At 36.6% G+C, this 20,854-nt stretch overlaps 1 protein-coding gene across 1 annotated transcript in view; it reads right to left on the bottom strand.

Annotated features, from left to right (window-relative positions):
* Positions 1–20,854, bottom strand: part of ATRNL1 (attractin like 1) — a 507,336-nt gene that overhangs the window by 310,121 nt on the left and 176,361 nt on the right. Inside the window, exons 22-24 of the mRNA XM_087725861.1 lie at positions 13,312–13,406; positions 11,353–11,431; positions 9,219–9,376 (exon numbers count right to left, since the gene is read on the bottom strand). Coding sequence (XP_087581987.1) covers positions 9,219–9,376; positions 11,353–11,431; positions 13,312–13,406 — 332 coding nt within the window. The remainder of the gene's footprint in view (positions 1–9,218; positions 9,377–11,352; positions 11,432–13,311; positions 13,407–20,854) is intronic.

Raw genomic sequence — 20,854 nt, 5'->3', positions numbered from 1 at the left:
ATTCTGTAATGCCTTTTCCACATAGGTAGAATAAACCCAATACTAGTACAACCTATTCCAGTGTTGGCGAAACCTTTCGGCACTGAGTACCGAAACGGGACCGTGTGTGTGCAGGGGAGAACCGGAAAATGGAAGACCAGTTCCCCGGCATGCATGTGCATGCCAGGAAGCTGAGCTACCGATTTCCGGCATGCACATGCATGCCGGGGAGATGCTCTTCCAGGTCCCGTAGCTCCCACTTGTTCAAAAACTAGCTGGAAGCTGGAAGAGCAACGGGGAATGGCTGGCGTGCCCAAAGAGATGGCTCTGCATGCCATCTCCGGCACACATGTCATAGGTTCGCCATCATGGACCTATTCCATCGTTTCAGAAATGACCAGTCCTCAAAACTGATTCTAGGATCAAAAGAGAACAATCTGTAGTTGGGAATGTTCAATCATCAAACATTTTGCACTCTACAAAGTTGCATGTTGACTTTTATATAGCGACGTATTTCTATGTGTGTAGGGGAATGCAGTGACTCAGCGATTAAGATGCTGCGCTTGTCGACTGGAAAGCCAAGAGCCCAGGTTCCAGACCCGAGTGCCGCATGATCGGATGAGTTCCCATTCCGCACTCCAGCTCCTGCCAACCTAGCAGTTCGAAAGCATGCAAATGCAAGTAGGCAAACAGGTACCACTTTGGTGGGAAGGTAACAAAACTCCATGATGTCATGCTGGCCACATAACTGTGGAAATGTCTGCGCTGGCTCCATGGCCTTGAAATGGAGATGAGCACTGCCTCCTATAGTGGGTAACAACTAGTGGAGTAAAATCCTCAGGGATTCCTTTAATTTTATGTACTTCTATAAACACCAAGGAAGGCTGGTGGCATTGCACTATTCTTGTTTTTCCTCAACTCAAGGCAGACTGAAGGTCACAAACGTTGGGTGTTATATGTTGTTGTTGGTTTTTTTTTTTTTTTCAAGTAGGTAGTATTTGCTTATGGCAATTAAAGCATTTTTAAATTCCTCCTTCCTCCTGCACCTATAAAGGAGTAGATTGCAGCATTGGTTTTTTATTTGTTGCTGTTTGTAGATCAGGTATGGGCAGTTCTGTAGGACTTGACCTTATTTGGGGGAAGTCTTATTATTTTTGAGATGCAGGAGGCAGCGAACGTGGGTCACTTCATGGCTGCTGCTGTGTTGCAATATTTTGGGGGAGGGCTTATTTTCAGGGGAGGGCCTATTTTAGCGCATGTGTTCAAAAGCCCGATTGGGCTTATTATTCAGGGAGGTCTTATTTTCATGGAAACCGGAGGAAACTTTGGCACTACACAAGTTAAAGCACCAAATGCATTTAATAACATTTTGTGACTGTTTTCCTAAAAGTCGTTTGGAACGATACAGTGAAATAACTGCGATCTAGAAAATGGCACATAAGGCGATAAAGTTCCACTGTTTTTCTAATATCACTGGTATCGTGTGTCAAAACTGGAGAGGGATACATTATATGGCTGTGAAAGGAAAGCGTTGTAAACATAATTTCCAATCTGAAATGTTTATTTCCACCAGTTATCAGTGTGCCTTGAACTCTTTTAAAGATTGTTTCTTGTGAAAAACAAGCAGATTGAAGTTGTGGTCAACTCTGAATTTCCTAAACAAACACATTTTAATTTTAGAATTGAAGACTTTGCATTGAAGAGCTTCCTAGTTTACAGAAAAACAGCTTTATGGAGTCAGCAGTTGTCTCCAACTATGCCACATACTGGCAAAAGAAAGGAAGAGTTTTGTAACAGCTACATATTTTGAAATACAAAGAATTGCCAAAGAAGCTAACAGTAAACAGCCCAATCAAAGAAGCTTTAAGACAGGGGTGGGCTTCAAAAAGTGCAGCAACGGGTTTGCTTCCCCATTGCTGGGTGGGCGTGGGCATGGTGGGCATGGCCTAGTCAGTGGGAGGGCATTTTTTCACCTCTCCAGGCTTTGGAGGCTTTTCTTGAGCCTCCGGGAGGACGCAAACAGGAGGCCCTCCGAAGGCTGAAAACAGGCCTGTTTCTGGACTTCTGGAACTTCCAGTAGGCCTGTTTTTCGCCTTCCACAAGCTCGGGAGGCTTTCCCGGAGCCTCCGCACAGGCCCTGCACTTACCTGGCATGATGAACAAGTCACATGGAGACTCCTGGGAGAGGTAGAGTGGGGTGGGAGGAGCGTGGTGGGCATGACCAGCCAGAGGTGGCATTTGGGGGTTCGCCAAACTGGGCAGAATCCTAGCCCAACCTTGCTTTAAGACTATTGCCACCAACATTGACAGGGCAAACCACTAGAATGTTAACTGATAGAAAACCCCACTCTTTACTAGCACTGATGAGGTTACCTAGTTTGGGTAATGAAACATCTGTAAGCAAACAACTAAATTCAGAGCACCAAGAACCAATCAACCAGCATTTCCTATTCCCATACAGGATGCCCATAGACTGCACAGGAGACATTGTAAAGTATACAACGGCATACTATAAACTATACATCTAATTTGTTTTGCCCCATTTCACGTAGTCCTTCACTTACAGCTACAATTAGGACTGATGAAACTTCCATCAGTAAGTAATGTGGTCGTTTAGTGAATCACAGTTTTACAATGTTTGCCGGTTGCCCAGCTAGCACGGCCCTGCACGCATCTCCTTATCTTCCCTCCTCTTCCTCTTCCTCCCCAAAGGCTCTTTTCCTCCTTACCGGAGCTCAGCGGGAGCCGGGCAAAAGGGATGGGAGGAAAACCACATCTTGGCAAAGTTCATTGGGAAGGGAGGCAGGGAACCAGTGGGGGGGGGGGAACACCCTGGAATGCCCCCATGCTTTGATGGCAGCCATGCCTCCTAGGCAAGTTCGGGGAGGTCCTAGGAGGCCATATCATTATGTTGACTTAGTGCAAAAGTTTTGTGTAGCTTCTGTGAGACATGTTACTCACATATGATATTTATGCAATTTTAAACTAAATAAATATTACTTTTTAAAAAATGACAGAAATCTTATATTGCCAAATGTCATGAGTTTTCATTGTTTCTTTTTGCCTGAAGATTCACTTCAATGATTTTGATCAAGAATGTTGATTGGCAATCTGATGACTTTCCAGCTGTTTCTAAAAACTAGATTTGATCTTAATTTTCATTACAGTGTCTCCCCCACCTCAGCCCATGTTTAATAGTGCCTGCTTTAAGATGTTGCTCTTATAACTCTGTTTGATATTTCTTTAAAGAAAAACAGATGTTTCAATTACCAGATTAATATATTCAAAATAGTTTTAGAAAATGAAAGTATCCTGCTTTAACATTCCAGTGTTTGATCAATATATTTTAAAAATGTAGTCTTTATTCATTGGCAAACAATTGCCACCAAAATCATTATGGGGTTTAGAACCTTTAGAAGATGGAGCAGTAAATCAATATTGTTTCACATCATTTAAGTTGCTGTGAGAAACATAATTTATGTACAGTCTCTTGTGAATGCAAATCTGATTCCCTGTACTTGCACAGCTGCTGCAGAAATTGTTCTCCACTGTGGCTTCATGTATGTGCATACACAGGAACTTCACTTCAATATCATTCTAGCAAAGTGGCTGCACATGTAATTGTGGAAGCTTTGCAAATAAGAGAGTTGCTTGAACAGTTTTGAAAGAAATGTTTTGTACACACTTCTATATATTGTAACACAATCCTTTCAATCAAAAGCTTTGCAAAGCATAATATATGAAATGAACCCAGTGGGGCAAGGGGCATCTATAGTCGGCGAGCCTTATTACAAATTGGATTGAAATGTGAATAGTCTATTACAGACAATTTTATACGTTCTCATAAAATACCGGAAGAGGCAGCTAGGCCCCTGGGGAAGCCATGGATTACTATCTCTGCAGGAAGAAGGAAGAGGAGGAGAAAGCAGAGGGACAGGAAGAGAAAGAGAGGCTGCTGTGCAGGCGTTCTTTTTAAGCTGAGATGAATTGAAGATATATGTGGAACATCATCCTTGCAGAAATAAGGTTGTCCATTCAACATTCTTTCAAAACACATGAAGACATGGTTTTGCCAGCTGGCCAGAGACCTCAGGGTACTACAGGGGCCACCAAGTGGTTGGTCCAATTGTTGTCATCAGAGGTATCATTATGCTTTGTTATTGAAGTTGTGGCTGTCGGAATGTCCCCACAATCACAGAATCATGATTGAGGCACTTGGCAACTAGCACAGTTACAATGGTCACAGCTTCCCACAGTCACATCATCACCACTTGTGATCTTCACTGCCAGCTTCCAATAAGTCAAGTCAATGAGGAAACCAGCCACCACCTGATGTTGTGCTTAATGACTGCACATGATTAACAACCACAACCTGAATTGTCATTATACATTTGAAGATCACATTTAATTTTGATGTACAAGGTGCAATGACAATAAAGTAAACTAAACATAAACAAAGTAGAAGTTTAATTCATTCAAAACATAAGATCAGATAATTCTACCTATTGACACTGTGTATTCCTAAAGAAAACTGTAACTATGAACTTCCTACCGTATTTTTGGGAGTATAAGACGCACCTTTTTTCCTCAAAAAAGAGGCTGAAAACCCCGCCCTCTTCACCAAAATGGCCATGCATAGCTTAGAGGAGGCGTTCGGGGGCTGGTTTCCTCATTGACTCCTGGGGGCTGGGGAGCTCCTGGGGGCTGGGGAGGGCAGAAATGAGCAAAAAGTGGACCCTTTTTTGTTCAATTTTGCACCCACCCCCAAGTCCCCAGGAGCACTCTATAAGCTTCCTAATGTCCTATTGTTTGATAGTTTTAAATGTATTGTTGCACTCCAGTTGTTTTGAGATTGTATTCAAGATGTCTATATTATTGGTACTATCTTTGCTTCTTTTGCCAGAGCTGTCTACTTATACTTGCAAGTCTTTACATTGTTGACTTTTTCCAGTTCTTTCCTTTCAGTTCTGATGTCTCCAGGTAGTGGCACATCCATTATCTAGACCTTTTGTCTATTTGTAATCCCACCAGTTCTTGCTTGCAGGCAAATGGATTTCTTTCAGATATTCCATTGCAAATTGTTGGTGCTTTGTCATGATATGGTTTGTATCATTCTGTGTGATCTTGAAGCCACTAACTAGGTACTGTAACTATTTCTTCAGTTTCTTTGCAGGGACAGAATTTGCTGTCTTCTCAATTCTGAATTTCTATACATTTCTTTATTATTATTATTATACAATTGTATCACAGTGGCAGTTGTTCCGCCGGATTTGGCATTGGTTACTAGTTGGGCCCCACCCAGGGGCCTAGGACGTCATAACGTATTTTTGTAATATGCGTGCAGATCCAAGCAGTGCGGCTTTTTGCATTTGACTGTTGGTTATCTTGTCAATTTTTAACTGTTTTAAATGTAATTCCAGTGCTTTTGGAATAGCACCCAGTGTGCCGATTACCACTGGAATTACCACTGCTGGTTTGTGCCATAGTCATTGGATTTCGATTTTTAAGTCCTGGTATTTTGCGATTTTTTCATGTTCCTTCTCAGCGACCCTGCTATCACTTGGTATTGCGATGTCTATGATTGTAACCTTATTTTTCTCAACCAGTGTGATGTCTGGTGTATTATGCGCCAGTATTTTGTCCGTTTGTATGCGAAAATACCACAAGATCTTGACCATCTGATTTTCGGTGACTTTTTCAGGCTGATGTTCCCACCAGTTTGTTGCTGTTTTAATATTATAATTTTTGCACAAATTTCAATGGATCATTTGCGCTACTGAATTGTGCCGCAATTTATAATCAGACTGTGCGATTTTTTTACAGCAGCTGAGTATGTGATCAACAGTTTCATCAGCTTCTTTGCAAAGTCTGCATTTGGCATCATCAGAGGATTTTTTGATTTTGGCCTTAATGGCATTTGTGCGGATAGCTTGTTCTTGCGCAGCCAGGATTAGTGACTCTGTTTCTTTCTTTACCAGCTGTGTATCTTATAACTGGTATTGCCCAGGTATTTATGGCCTTGATTGTATTTCCACCATTCAATTTAGATTTCAAAATTTTCCTAACTCTGTTGGTGTACTCTCACCTGACAATAGTTTTTACTTCTCCATGCTTGATGTTATCCAACTGCAGAATGCCTAAGTATTTGTAGGCTTCATTTTCTTTGCATTTAATTAATTGGCCATTGGGCATTTCAATTCCCTCACATGCAGTGATTTTGCCCCTTTTTATGGATACAGTGGCGCATTTTTCCATGCCAAACTGCATTGAAATATCGGTGCTGAATACTCGGACTGTGTTTGTCAATGATTGGATTTCTATTTCTGACTTTCCATAGAGTTTCAAATCATCCATATATAGTAAATGCGAATTTTTTTCAGCTTCTTTGGCTGTTTGGTAGCCTAATTTCATTTTTTTAAGATTACTGATAGTGGGATCATTGCGATGATGAAGAGAAGAGGTGAAAGTGAATCACCCTGGAAAATTCCTCGCTTGATATTAACCATTCCGTAGATCTCATTCCCTACTGCCAACTCAGTTCTCCATTGTTTCATCGCCTTTTCAGTAAAGGATGTAATATTTTTGCTAATGCCAGTTGTTTCTAAGCATTTTATGATCCAACTATGTGGCAGTGAGTCAAATGCCTTTTTGTAATCAATCCAGACCATATTCAAGTTCGTTTTTCTGTTCTTACAATTTTCTAATATCATTTTATCAATTAGAAGCTGATCTTTTGTGCCCCTGCTCTTCTTTTGTTGCCTTTTTGCTCTACTGGCAAGATGTTGTTTGTTTCCAAATAATCCATCATGTTATCTGCAATAATGCCTGTGAGTAATTTGAAGGTTGTTGGCAAGCATGTTATTGGTCTGTAGTTTTCAGGTGTTGTTCCTTTAGTTGCATCTTTCTGAATCAAGTATGTTTTTCCAGTTGTCAACCATTCATCAATTTGGCCCTTTTGTAAAATTTCATTCAGTTGCCTGGCCAATATTGCATGTAAACTGGTCAGATATTTGAGCCAGAAACCATGTAATTGGTCCTTTCCAAGTGATGTCCAATTCTTTACCTTTTTAACTCGATTTTTGACCATCTCAGTTGTTATTTCTAATACTTGCATTTGTTTGTTGCCAATGCTTTTCTCAAAGTCATGTATCCACTTTGCTTCCTTGTTGTAGTCCTTTGCATTTTCCCACAATTCTTTCCAGAATTCAACTGTGGCCTGTTTTTCTGGTTGTTGTTGTTGTTGTTGTTATTGTTGTTATTATTATTATTATTATTATTATTATTATTATTATTATATCATTCTATTAACCATCTATGATGTAGTGTAAATTGCAGAAGAGTATAAGAGAGCTTTTCTATTAGAAAATATTATAAAGATTCTCAGACTGATTAATATGTGTTGCTGTTTCTTATACTTTTTCAATGACATTATTTTGTCATCTTGATTCAAGAATCAATATTGTTCCACAAAAGGAAGTAGAAAATCCAAATACCTGTGAATCACAACAAGAATATGCTTTGGGAAATGGCAGAGGGCTGCTCATTTCTTAAATAAATTGTCGGGAACATTCTGAAATTCTACTTTTTATCCATAGTTTCTCCTCTAAATCTTTGTCCAGAAAGTTACAGAACCCTCCAAAATTATGTGAAAAAGAAAAATATAAAGAAAATTGCTGCCTATTCTTACATCAAAATATCCCCAAATCTTGGTTACAACTATGAAACGAAGGTTTCTAATTGCACGATTCTAGATGAAATTAGAGCAACAAAAGCCATTTCTCCCAAATTTATTTTATGGAATGTGTTTAAATAAACATTTTTTTTCACAGCAACTATGTGTATATAATAATGAAGTCTATTACTATGGCTGTTAAAATAGTTCTCAGGGAAAAACTTCACATATTTATTTACAAAATGTCAAAAAGATGTAAGCAAAAATGGACATATTGAAAAGTTTGTCTATTAAATGGCATATTAGAGAAATGTTTATATTGAAACAAAGCAGTACTTTTAAAACTAGAAGGTAAAGGTAATTGTATAAAATGAAAAATTGAATATATATGACAGAATCATAAATGAGTAAACATTGATCCATACATCCATATATGTAATCCATAGTATTCTTTTTACTGAGATAGTTGAAATTATATATATATAGAACAGAGGAGACGCTGGTTCAAATTTATTCTAAATCAAAGAGGTTCGGGGGTGACTTTAAGCCACTCAATAGAAATAAACTCAAAGTTCTTGGAGTAGATGAACTTTGGATGAGGAAAGGTTACATATACCACCCTGCAGTCCTATAGAAAAGGTAGGATACAGATCTAATATTTTAAAAAACCTCAAATATTTAGATACTCTTCACATATGCCTTTAAGTAGCAAGGCATAAACTAGGGCTTTTTGTGACAGATCAAGCAATTAACATATGCTTATCAAACTCTGCATTTTTTTCTTTTTTTCTATAGAATCAAATCACAGTGTTATCACATAGCTACTGTATTTTTGGGAGTATAAGTCATACCTTTTTCCCTCAAAAAGAGGCTGAAAATCTGGGTGAGTCTTATACACTGAATACAGCATTTTTGGCCTCCCAAAACCCTGCCCCCTTTGCAAAAATGGTCGTGCATAGCCTTTAGGAGGCTTCCAGAGTGCTACTGGAGGCTGGGGAAGGCAAAAATGAGTGAAAAACAGGCCATTTTTGCCCCTCCCCCCAGGCCCTAGGAGCACTCTATAAGCCTTCTAAAACCTATGCATGTCCTTTTTTTGATGAAAAACAGGCCGGTTTTCATGACAAACATGCCCTTTTTTGCTGGTTAGGAGCACTCTACGAGCCTCCTAAAGGCTATGCATGCCCTTTTTTTGACAAAAAAAACGGGCCTGTTTTCACAAAAAACGGGCTGTTTTTGGGAGGTCTGCAGAGTGCAACAACTTATTTTTAATTTGCCTCTTCAAAATCTTGGTGCGTCTTATACTCTGAAAAATACGGTAATTGATTGTGGTTCTCAAAAATATGCCTAGCCTATAGATTTGCATTTTCACCAAACAATAAAGCTAGATCTTTATTTTATATCTGTAGATGGCACAGTTTCAGAAAAGCTTTTTTTTTAAAAGGGTAGTAATACACACACAGTAAGAAGAATATTCATAATTCATAATCCAAGATATCACTCCATATTCTAAATTCAGATGTGCATATCTCGTAGCCTGTAAAAAGCACTATTATTTGTTTATACTAACCTGTATTTTGATTGGCCATGAAAAGTTGCTGACATATACATAGAAAGTGATATTTGGGTTGCTTCTGAAATTGAATTTTTCGCAGGAAAAACTGTCCCTATATTCCTTGATATTAGTCTTTGAAATTACAGGAATTTCTTCTCCGGATATTGTTCCAGCTATTAAAAAATATACAAAGTCAATAAAAAACCATTTTTAAAATTGTTAAATTACATAATCCAAAAAGATGCCTATTATATACTGTATGTGTGTAAGAAAGGTACAAAAAAGTATAATTTGATTGACATTATATATGTTAATGAAGCATAATAGAGAAACGTAACTACATTATAAAAATAAAGCAATTACACAAATAAAAAAATTTGTCAGTATGTGAATGTATACACATATCTTATTACAAGTTTGTTTCAACCATACATAATGGAATTGAATTTATAGCAACTTTGTTTCATTTAACTTCATGGTTAATAGTTTCCAGAAGTAATTTATATGTAGCAATTTATACTAAAACTGCCAAGTTATTCAAGTATAGAATTGTCTTGATTATGAAATATTGCTGTAGTTTTTCAGCTGTTGCTAACAAAGATAATATCCATCCTGATAAACTTATTTCATTTGCAAGAAATGAGACTATTCAGCTATGCTATTTAATCTGTATATTGCTGAACTAGTTAAATCAGACAACAATGAATATTTACACACACACACACGCACACACACACGCACAACACTCAAATGTATTTAGTAGAAGAAAAGTGTTTAGTAGAAGGGCTTATCAATCCTTTGGTGTCAGCCAGACATGAGATTAGGAAACATCCAATATTTATCAAATTCCTAGATTCATATTAAATGCAATTAAGTATAACAATCTAGGAAGGTCTTTCTTTCATTGGAGAGATAAGAGTAGCATATGCTTTTTTGATATTAATATTTGCAAAACAAACACTATTTTGTTTTGTATTTGTCATTCTAAATATTTAAATTACAGGCATAACTCGGTTCTTTAGACATCATAATCCGGTGCCAGTACTATGCAGAAATTAAATGTTTGTATTAATTTTTATTGTAAAAAAAGCATTATATGGTAAACTTACTGAAGAATAGAGTCTTTGTTCTTTTTGAAACATTGTTATCAAGTTTAATTTTACTAGCTTGTGCTAAAATTGATAAATATTATGAATATCCTATAATCCCAAAAGAGATATTCTTCTGTGTTCAAATAGAGGTGTACTCAGCTTCAATTCAACACATGGAATTGATGAAATATCAGCCATTGCAGATGATTGTAATGCTATTTACTTCACTGCCTTCAGTTGTTCTTCTACGGTCCAGAATTTAAAAGATTGACACCTGATCTATCAATCAGATAGTGATGGAATTTATTCTGGGAAGATTGGCACTATGTAATATGTGTAGTCATAATTCCTTTCCAAATATTGTGTTCTTCCTCAAATATATTTACAAATATTGAAAACATACATGCAAATATATAATTGCAAACTCTCCATTTTCATTGTGCATAATTCATTAACATTCAATCAAGGATGGTCTCCTTGAATATGTTTTCCGAAAGTCAACAGAACAAATGCAAGGAAACTTTCTAAACAAAGCTTTTTATTAAAAACCAATGGAAAATCAATGAAAAAAACTGGATCCAAAAGCTTGAGTGTAGGGGAATGAACAGATGATAAGCAAATTCTTTTATTAGAACACACAGAAGAATTTTCTTGTTTGATATCAATGTTAAGTTTAATAATTAAATTCCAAGCTTCAACATTGAAACAAAGAAATTAAAAAAACTGTCTCTCTGCTGTAGTCAAGGAAGTAATTTATCTTAATTAAAATCACTCTGTTCATAATACTGCCACTATAACATTTAAAGAGCATACAAGGTTTTGTTACTCAAGTAATTTTAATTGAATAAGAAAGTTAACATGTTAATGAACCTTAATTTAATTTGCAAATTATCTGTTTTAAGTAATGTCATTAATAATGTCATAATGAGAATGGAAAAGAATGTATTTTATTAACATTTACTAATAAGAAATGAAAAGCAATCATGTAAATATAGTAAGCACATTACTACGTGAGATAATATTAAAAAGGAAAACTACTAATAAGGTGTCTTTCTTACCTGTAGAGCCAATAGACCATGTGATATTGAGGTTAAAGTTATTTGATGCATTAATTGATATGTCCAGATTTTTGTTTGACTAAACATTTAAAAACAAAACATAAACATTACATTAGAAAAGCTTAACCTTTGTTCATAGCTACTTCGATATTAACCCTAAACACCATTGACATGATTCAGAAAAGAAAGTTCACCCATATAAGGCACTATTCCCATTCCCACAGTCATCAACAGAAAAAATCTCTACAGGTAAAGAGAACTATTAAATACAACTGCTAGTAGAGAACCAAAATTTTTCAAAATCCAAAACAGTAATAGAAAAAAAGGATAAAAAATTTAAATTTGGAGAAAATTGAATTAAATGTAACATTTTATTGTCTTTTAGCATTATGTAGTTATTTTAATATTTTGTAAGATGTACTATATTGCAATTTGCTTAATATATGGTTTGAGAAGTAATAGCTGATGGATTGAATTTTTTTAGAAGTGTTTAATACTGCATCTCCAAATCCTTAAACTTCAAGAAATGATGTCCAATAATTACAACAGATGTTAATTTTTGCTTCCTCAACGGGAGGTAGTATTAAAGTATTATATAAATAGACAATCATCAAAGACTGAAAACATCAACTGTACAAAGAGATGAAAACAATATTATTTTGGATCGATAAAAAAATTATTTTAACAAGAAGAAAAAAGAAAATAGTCTCAGAATACCTATTGTGCCATAATGAAACATCATCTTATCATTTTCAAATATTGTATTTGACTATCAGCAGTTACTTTTTTTGATTATTTTATCCTTTAAAAACTTACCTAGAAATTTAGTTATATGATTATTGTTGTTAGCGTACCTTCCAGTGAATTTCTGACTTCCTTGACTAGTACCTGCTATTTTCTTGGCAAGGTTTTTCGGAAGTGGTTCGCCTGCTTTCTAGGGCTGAGAGAGAATATCTGGCCCAGGGTCACCTGGCTGGCTTTGTGCCCAAGGCAGGATTAGAACTCATAAATCCCTAATTTCTAGTCTTATTCCCTAGCCTTACTCCCTACACAAAACTGGCTCTTAATTATTTTATATTGGTTTATGTTGTTTTCATTTTTTTAACTTGCCTTGTTTTGCTGTTTTTATGGTCTTTTTTATTGTGAGTTATTCAAAGCATATTTGATTAAAGGGGAAAAAGAGGCAATTGCTAATGTATAGAAATCAAAACTCTGGTCCACATGACACTAACTCCAGCAATGAAACAGTTCATTCTCTCATTTGTACTGGACCCGATTACGTTCAATCGATTTGGAAAGATTTGGCCTCTGACACAGGGAAATAATGGAATAGACTAGAATACCCAAGCACCTAAAACTCCTATTCCTAGCACTGATGATGTCTTATTTTGTAAGGTAAATGAGTTTAATTACAAAAATAAGAAAGTAGAATACTTCTTCATCCTACAAAAGTATAAGAAGTAAAGACTCAGCCACCAATATGGTCTATAATTTTTTTAAATCTAAAATTTAACAATGTTACAGATTTATGTGGAGTTGTTTTTTCATATCTACATCATTTATCCTTATATGTTTTTATGACTGCTTCCAGAGCAGGATTATTGTACTTCACAGAAGCAGCTTGATTACTTAATCCTAACCATACAACCCCATAGACCAAATGAGTAACACTAAATAATGAAGAAATTGAATGAGGGATAACAAACTAGCTTACTGTGTGAAAATTGTAAGAACAAGAGGACTAGAGAAGAATAGCCATTTTTTGTCAGCTTCAGTATTAAGGTTTGCAAAGCTAACAGTTACATAATCACTTACTTCCTGATTGTCTTAAAGTTATCTAACACAATTCTATTTGGCTCCATTCTGTTTTTCAAAGAGATTTGTTTAGAAAGAGAGATACATATAAAATAAAACTATAATAGAAAATTATAACACATGTTCTCATTTATATCAACTTACCTGTTCAGGATTTGCAATGAAGTTTATGGCAGTATGATGACGATCATCTTCTTGTAACAGACTGAAGGTAAACTGGTAGTCAATCAGTAAACTATCTGTGAAAAAAATATTAAAATGAACAGATGGGATCATATTGAATTCAGAATTTTCAGATTCCTGAAAACTTCAATATAGTTTAGAATGTATACATTACAGCTAGAGAATTAGTAAGCTTGATCTTTTCATTCTTTAGTGCATTTCTGCTTTCTTGTGCTTAACAGACAAAAAATAAGAAAAATAACAAAAATGTTAAAATACAATGTATCCATGATTATTTATATTTCACATTTTTGAACCACCCATCTCACTCAACAAATATGTTTATTTATTTATTTGACTTATATATCGCTTCATAGGGCTTTCAGCCCTCTCTAAGCGGTTTACAGATTTTTAGCAAATTGAGTCAGCAAATTGCCCCCACAGTCTGGGTCCTCATTTCACCCACCTCGGAAGGATGGAAGGCTTGAACCGGTAAGATTTGAACCGCTGAACTGCAGATAACAGTCAGCTGAAGTGGCCTGCAGTACTGCACCCTAACCACTGCACCACCTCGGCTCCTTGTTGGCAGTCACAGGTTTTCATTACTTTATAATCTGTCAATAATTTTAATTAGTCATTCAAATATTAAACCTAACAAGTGATAGAGGACAAAAATAATTTCCTTTCCACGCTATAGCCTTCGATTCTATGGAAGGTTTGTCCAATTGCAGTGAAATGTTCAAGGCCCTATAGGGGATGCTTGTTGACCCAGTTCGTTTGATACTAGTTTTCATTTGTCAAAATTTATTGAAATATAAATATAATGTCACATTCCAGCAATCACCAATATTGAAGAAACCAATTTAGAGAAAAGTTTGTTTGATGCATGGTTTATCTCTCTCTAGCAATCAAGTGTTGACTGGCACTGAATGACAATGATACCAAAGGTAAGCAAATCCAAGTCAGTTCTAACCAAGTTAATACCATTATAATATGTATGTATGTGTGTGTGTGTGTGTGTGTGTGTGTGTGTGTGTGTGTATGTATGTATGTATGTATGTATGTATGTATACACACACACACATACATACACACACACCTCAGTTCCACCCACAATTCCACTCAGATGACACTCCTAACCACCAGGACCAATCACCATGAGCCTCAACCATCTTCACCACATCAACTGCACCCGAGCAGAAAACTTACTTCAGAGTAGGCTCTGAAATGCAGCTGTTGTCCAGGAGGCGCACCTGCAGAGTTATGAGGGAAGCCATGCAGAGCCGCATGCAGCTACAGGCTTCGCCAACATCAGAGAGAGGAGGGAAGGGGCTTCAGTGGCAGCCCCAGTAGCGTTAAGGGCAGTGGCGGCATTGGTGGTGTGTATGCATGGCCGAGCGGGTCACATTGGCATGGACATGCTCCCCCCGAATGGCAGCCTGAGGGCTGACATAAATATAAATATATGTGTATGTGTATGCCAGTTGTGTATGCATATGCCAGAGGTGTATGTGTATGCGTATGCCAGTGGTGGGTTGCAGGTGGTATGCCACACCCACGCTCCTTACCAGCACTTTATGCTATTGCCGCTTCCATGCATGCGCACGGCACATATGGCGCCTGCGTGACACTCCGCGGAGCAGCTGGAATATCGCGGAAGCTTGCGGAAGCGTCATTTGCATGTGCATGTGGGTGACTCCGTTCCACCCACTCCGTTCCACCCACTCTCCGTAACCCACCACTGGCATATGCGTATGCATATGCACAGATAAAGAAAGAGATAGATAGATAGATAGATAGATAGATAGATAGATAGATAGATAGATAGATAGATAGATAGATAGAGATAGAGATAGAGATAGAGATAGAGATAGAGATAGAGATAGAGATAGAGATAGAGATAGAGATAGAGATAGAGATAGAGATAGAGATAGAGATAGAGATAGAGATAGAGAGATAGAGATAGAGATAGAGTGTTTTTTCCACTGCACTTGACTATGATTAATTCTTATAACACATTCGGGGTTTTCAAAATAGGACCATCAGCACAAGATTTTTACTATTTAGGGCAGTAGGTTTGGCAGTGAGCAATATTTGAAGAGGAAAGGGTAACTGAGAGTATTTTTGGCCACTTGAAGAAAATGCACTATACTTGGTGGGGTATGATAATGTAATTCACGTATTTGATATATGACATTTCTAGGTGGTAAGACATAGATGTTCATTTGTGTTCCAAATCACTTCTCCCCTATATTGTTGAAAGTATTTATTCTTACTATACTATTACTTTTTTGTCTGATGAGGGCAATAATTCTTAACAATTGTTTTGTCCTTCAGCTATATATCTATCCTTACTGTTATTTTTTCCTTTTCTGGAAAACACTGTAGAATCATCCATCATCATTTCAAGACTTTACCAATATACTCTCTTCACCAATATAGGGAAGTACTTGCAAGAAAGAAAAGATTTGTTTACATGAAAATATATTATCTAAATTGGGTATTATTAGAAGTGGTCCTCACTTAGCAACAATTAGAACAACCAACTTTCACTAAGCACCATAGTCACAAAGGAAACAATTTAACTTGTGTCTTCATTAACTCTTCTTGTCACAAGATGGTTGGAAAGCACCAAAAAGTGGCCACATGACTTCAGCACACTGCAATAGTCACAGATATGAGCCAACTTCAAAGTGGTCAAATGGCAGTCATGTAACCCCAGGATGCTACAATGGCTATAAACATAAAGATTGATCATAACCGTTTTTTCTACACTACTGTAACTTCAAATGTCCGCTAAATTACTACCTGTATACTATAGCTCAGTGGTTCCCAAACTTGGCAACTTTAAGACTTGTGGACTTCAACTGTGGAGTTGAAGTCCACAAGTCTTAAAGTTGCCAAGTTTGGGAACCACTCCTATAGCTGGTCAGAAAAAGGATAGGGATATAGTCTCTTTATGATGTACAAAACAGTAACATTTGAAGTAGAGCCTGGGTACAAATTCACACTGCTCCATATACTCAATTTTAGCATCAATATATAATGCAAAACCCTTTAATTGGCAAAATAGCATAGTGCAATGTAGCAGTTCAGTTTAGGAGTATATTGACAAAAAAACTAGTAGGCATACTATTTTTTTAAACCTATTATAATTATAATAATAGCAGTAGTGATTAATGTCTATGTGCTATTTCTTTGCTACATATTTTTAGTAATATCCTACCTTTGTCAGTTCCTGAGATAACTTTTATTTAATATACAATGTACAAAGTCACTCTTGGAATAAACATTCCAATAAAAAAGATTTTTTTGTCTAAATGTACATCCCACCAGATTTTAATATAAGACAATTTTACATTCCAAACAGCTTTCACTTCTGTAATATAAGCTATGCAAGTATATCTGACATGTGGCCAAACTTAAGCCATTTGTTCAAACAGTTAAAAAAAATCTTCCTAGCACTATCTGCAAGGTATTTATTTCAACTATTAAATACTGAAGCTAAATAAAACTATGCATAGTGTTATAAAATAAATTGCAGATAATAATACTGATTTCTATACATTTGTGGCATAGCAATAAATTCTATGCAAACATACTGGCAATTAACAAGCTTCAGTCCTGGAGGAAATTAGAAAAAAAAATTATAAGATGAACCAGTTGTCTTTAATCCAAGTCCATCAACTGCAGACCATTTAGGTGCCATGATGGCGCACTGGTTGAATGCAGTAATGCAGGCTAATTCAGTTCACTGCCAGGAGTTCGATCCTCACAGACTCAAGGTTGACTCAGCCTTCCATCCCTCCAAAGTCGGTAAAATGAGGACCAGATTGCTGGGAGAAATATGCTGTACTCTGTAAACCACTTAAAGAGTGCTGAAGAGCAGTATGAAGTGGTATATAACTCAAAATGCTGTTGCTATATACTGGTACTACATTATGTTATTTGGAAACAATTTCCCAATTTAAAATTACATTTATATGTATGATTTCTGGACTTTAAATCTGCCATTTACAATCAGAAAGATTTTTCAAGATCAGATCAGCATTACCATTATTAGTAGGGAATTTCTTTAAAGGTTCTAAAATTTGCATATCAAATTTTATGAGAGTAAGATAATAAGAGTAACCATCAATGACTGTTTTCCGCAGTGACACATATACAAGGAGTTATGCAGCATGGATGGCACCTGCCCTATTTATTACTTCAATGATTGAATTAGATAAAATTAAGAGGGTCACATCCCCAAGATATCCACTAGTATCCAAGTACACAGATCTCTTGCTCTCCTATAGGAGAGGGTTTAGAAAGATAGTGAGTTGTATAATTCAATAGAGAACAGAATGGGCTGGTATTTGAAAAAATACAAAATACAAAGTCACATTGTTTTCCCAAAATGCCAAAAGACGGAATGTAAATGAAAACCCAACAGGACAGGTGTATATTTGGGAGAGTTATTTTTTTGGGGGGGGGGGGAATCTAGGGAATCTAGAAGGCTTATTGTTCATATATCAGCATGATATCATGACATTTTAATCAGGAATCATTTAAATCATTTGGTAAGAACTAAATAATGTTATTTAAACTATGTGAGATGGAGCATATATTTTCGGAATCATATAAATGGAATAGAGCAAGGGCTGTTTCTGTTATTTGGATTAGGCTTGAAACAATTTTCTTAGCAAATTCAAAACATTTACCAAATAAGTCATAGTGAGCTGTAAAAGGCCTTGCTTATTTCTAATATTCTTATTTTTGTTTCCTAAACACCTGAAGCAAATCCAGATGTGAAAATTTCTGTCTCTTTTGGGTTCTAGAGAAGTCAAAACTGAGCACATTTTCATGAAAGAATATGATTTATAGAAATAACAAAGGAATTGTGATTTCTGAAAATTCAGGATGCTGAAAATGAACCATAAAACAAATGTAGTAGCCTTTGTTGTTAGTTGCGAAGTCATGTCCGACCCATCGCAACCCCATGGATAACATTCCTTCAGGTCTTCCTGTCCTCTACCATACTCAGGAGTCCATTTAAGCTCACGCTTACTGCTTCAGTGATTCCATCCAGCCACCTCATTCTCTTGTCATCTCCTACTTCTTTTGCCCTCAATCTTTCCCAGCATTAGGCTCTTCTCCATTGAGCCCTTCCTTCTCGTTACGTGGCCAAAGTATTTGAGTTTCATCTTAAGAACCTGGGCTTCTAAAGAGCAGTCAAGGTTGATCTCTTCTAGGACTGATCAGTTTGAACGCCTTGCAGTCCAAGGGACTCACAGGACCATAGTTCAAAGGCATCAATTATTTGGCGCTTAGCCTTTCTTATGGTCCAACTTTCACAGCCATACATTGCAACTGGGAAAGCTATAGCTATAGCTACATTTCTGACTCTCTAAGGACAGCTTACACCAGCGATGGCGAACCTTTTTTGATTCGCGTGCCATAAGGGTGGAGCGCAGGGAGGTCGTGCGCTGGTGTGCCACACCCATAATGCACGTGTGCGCATGAGAGGTGCTCCCTTCCATTTTTTGCATTTTTTTTACCCTCCCCAGGCTCCAGAGGCTTTATAAGAGCCTGGGAAGGGCAAAAACAGCCTCCCCCGCCTCCCTTGGAAGCTCTCCAGAGGTTTCAGGGACCTTCAGGAGGCTTGCCTGAAGCCTCCGGAGGGCAAAAAATGACCCTACAAGCAAAGTGACTTCCGGTTTGCTCAAAGGGTCCTTTTTAGTCCTCCTGAGGTTACAGAGACCTTCAGGAGGCTTGGCCATTTTCATTCCTCCTGAAGGTCCCTGAAGCCTCCAGAAGGCTTAAACCGACCCTATGAGCAAACCGGAAATCCGTTCCCAAACTTCCGGTTTGCCCATAGGGCCGGGTTTTTTTTTTTAGCTCTGGAGGCTTCAGGGAAGCTCCTAAAGCATCTGGAGGGCCTGGGAGGGGGGCAGGGAAAGCTCTTTTTGCCCTCCCCAGGCTCCTATAAAGCCTCTGGAGCCTGGGAAGGGAGAAAAATGGCTTTAAAAACAGCTGAACTCAGCTGGCTAGTGCGCGCATGCGTGCTGGCCAGCTAACAGGGCAAAGCCTCGCATGCCCTGACAAATGGCCCTGTGTGCCACCTGTGGCACGTGTGCCATATGTTCGCCATCCCGGGTTAATACAAATGGTAATTTTTAAAATATGTTGTTTTAATATCCATAATCCTTAAATGGAATGGAAAGCTGGAACACAACACTGCATTGTCTGAGACAGAAATATAGTATATATCCATATTGTTTCTAAATTCAATTTATTTACTTCCCAATAGTTATTGAGTAAAATTATACAAATGTCTTGTCCTTCTAATATTTTTGACTCTATAATTTTATTAAGGTACTTAATTTATAAAATATTAATTAGTTAGTTATAATGGATAACTGCTGGATATCTATTACATTATATGCTATACTAATCTATGAGATAAATTTGGTGAATTTATGCATTCTGAAATTTAATTGTTCTATTTGACAGTTTTATAAATATTTAAGACAATCATTTTCATAGCACATAAAACGTTATTACTTTTAATGCAAAAGTAATTGATTTTGATAATTATATATATAATCAAACTTATTTATGTTAATTTATAAAAATGTTCAGCATGACAACTATTCCCATATGTTTTTTCCTTGCACCTTATATAAACAAATACATTACTTCACCCTTGAAACCACATATTACATTTTGCAGTCTTTAAAAATTATAGAACAAGAGTCTCAAGCTCTTTTGTTTATATAAAAATTATCTATTATAGGTATCAAAGCACTGAATAATTACTGTTATAAATATTGCACACATAATGTAGTAATTTTAGCATGTTAGATAAAGACTGTATGTTTAGCATGTTTAAATAAAGATGTAACTGTCTAAGCAATTGTTTAATTTCAATATATTTGCTGAGTTTTTAAGGAGCAATTCCTTTTCTGATGAGCACACAAGGTTGTGTGGAAGGTTAATGGCAGTTTTGCGACTGTATACTGTAGGAAATAAACATATTGCTCTAGTCAAAATACTTATAAAATATGCCTTCACACTTAGCCATTAAAATGTTTTTATGTAGTGTCTTATTGCTCAGAGCCACATTATTACTCTATGACTATTCCAACTTTGGACAGTTTTCAAAAATAAAACCTTTCATTTTTTTAAAGTATGATACACAGCTTGTGAAGTCAAATCCAGTTAACTAGACTTGCATAGTCCTATCCAGTTGCTGGTATTTATTAGTAATATATGTTAGTTATTTACCCTGTCGTTTATCTTATTTATTATACAAATAATGAAGACTGGGTTTTGCAATGAAGTTAATACCCTATCAAAGGACATGCCAGTTGCATGCAATTATGTCCTTCAACTAGTGTAATTTATATAAGTGGTGGATGAAATAACAAATTAAATTTCTTCTGTAAATCCCAGTCATATCCCAATGTTCAGAGGCCCTAAATTTATCTAGGGATGATCCAATGAACAAGTGTGGGACTGCAGAGAAAAGGAGAAATTCCTA

The sequence above is a fragment of the Thamnophis sirtalis genome, unplaced genomic scaffold (genome assembly GCF_051295495.1).
Source record: "Thamnophis sirtalis isolate CommonGarterSnake01/CBP01778 unplaced genomic scaffold, rThaSir2_p1.2 scaffold_11, whole genome shotgun sequence".
NCBI classification, from domain to species: domain Eukaryota; kingdom Metazoa; phylum Chordata; class Lepidosauria; order Squamata; family Natricidae; genus Thamnophis; species Thamnophis sirtalis.
Note: the sequence above shows the minus strand (reverse complement) of the source record. Positions and strands in the feature narration are given on the sequence as shown.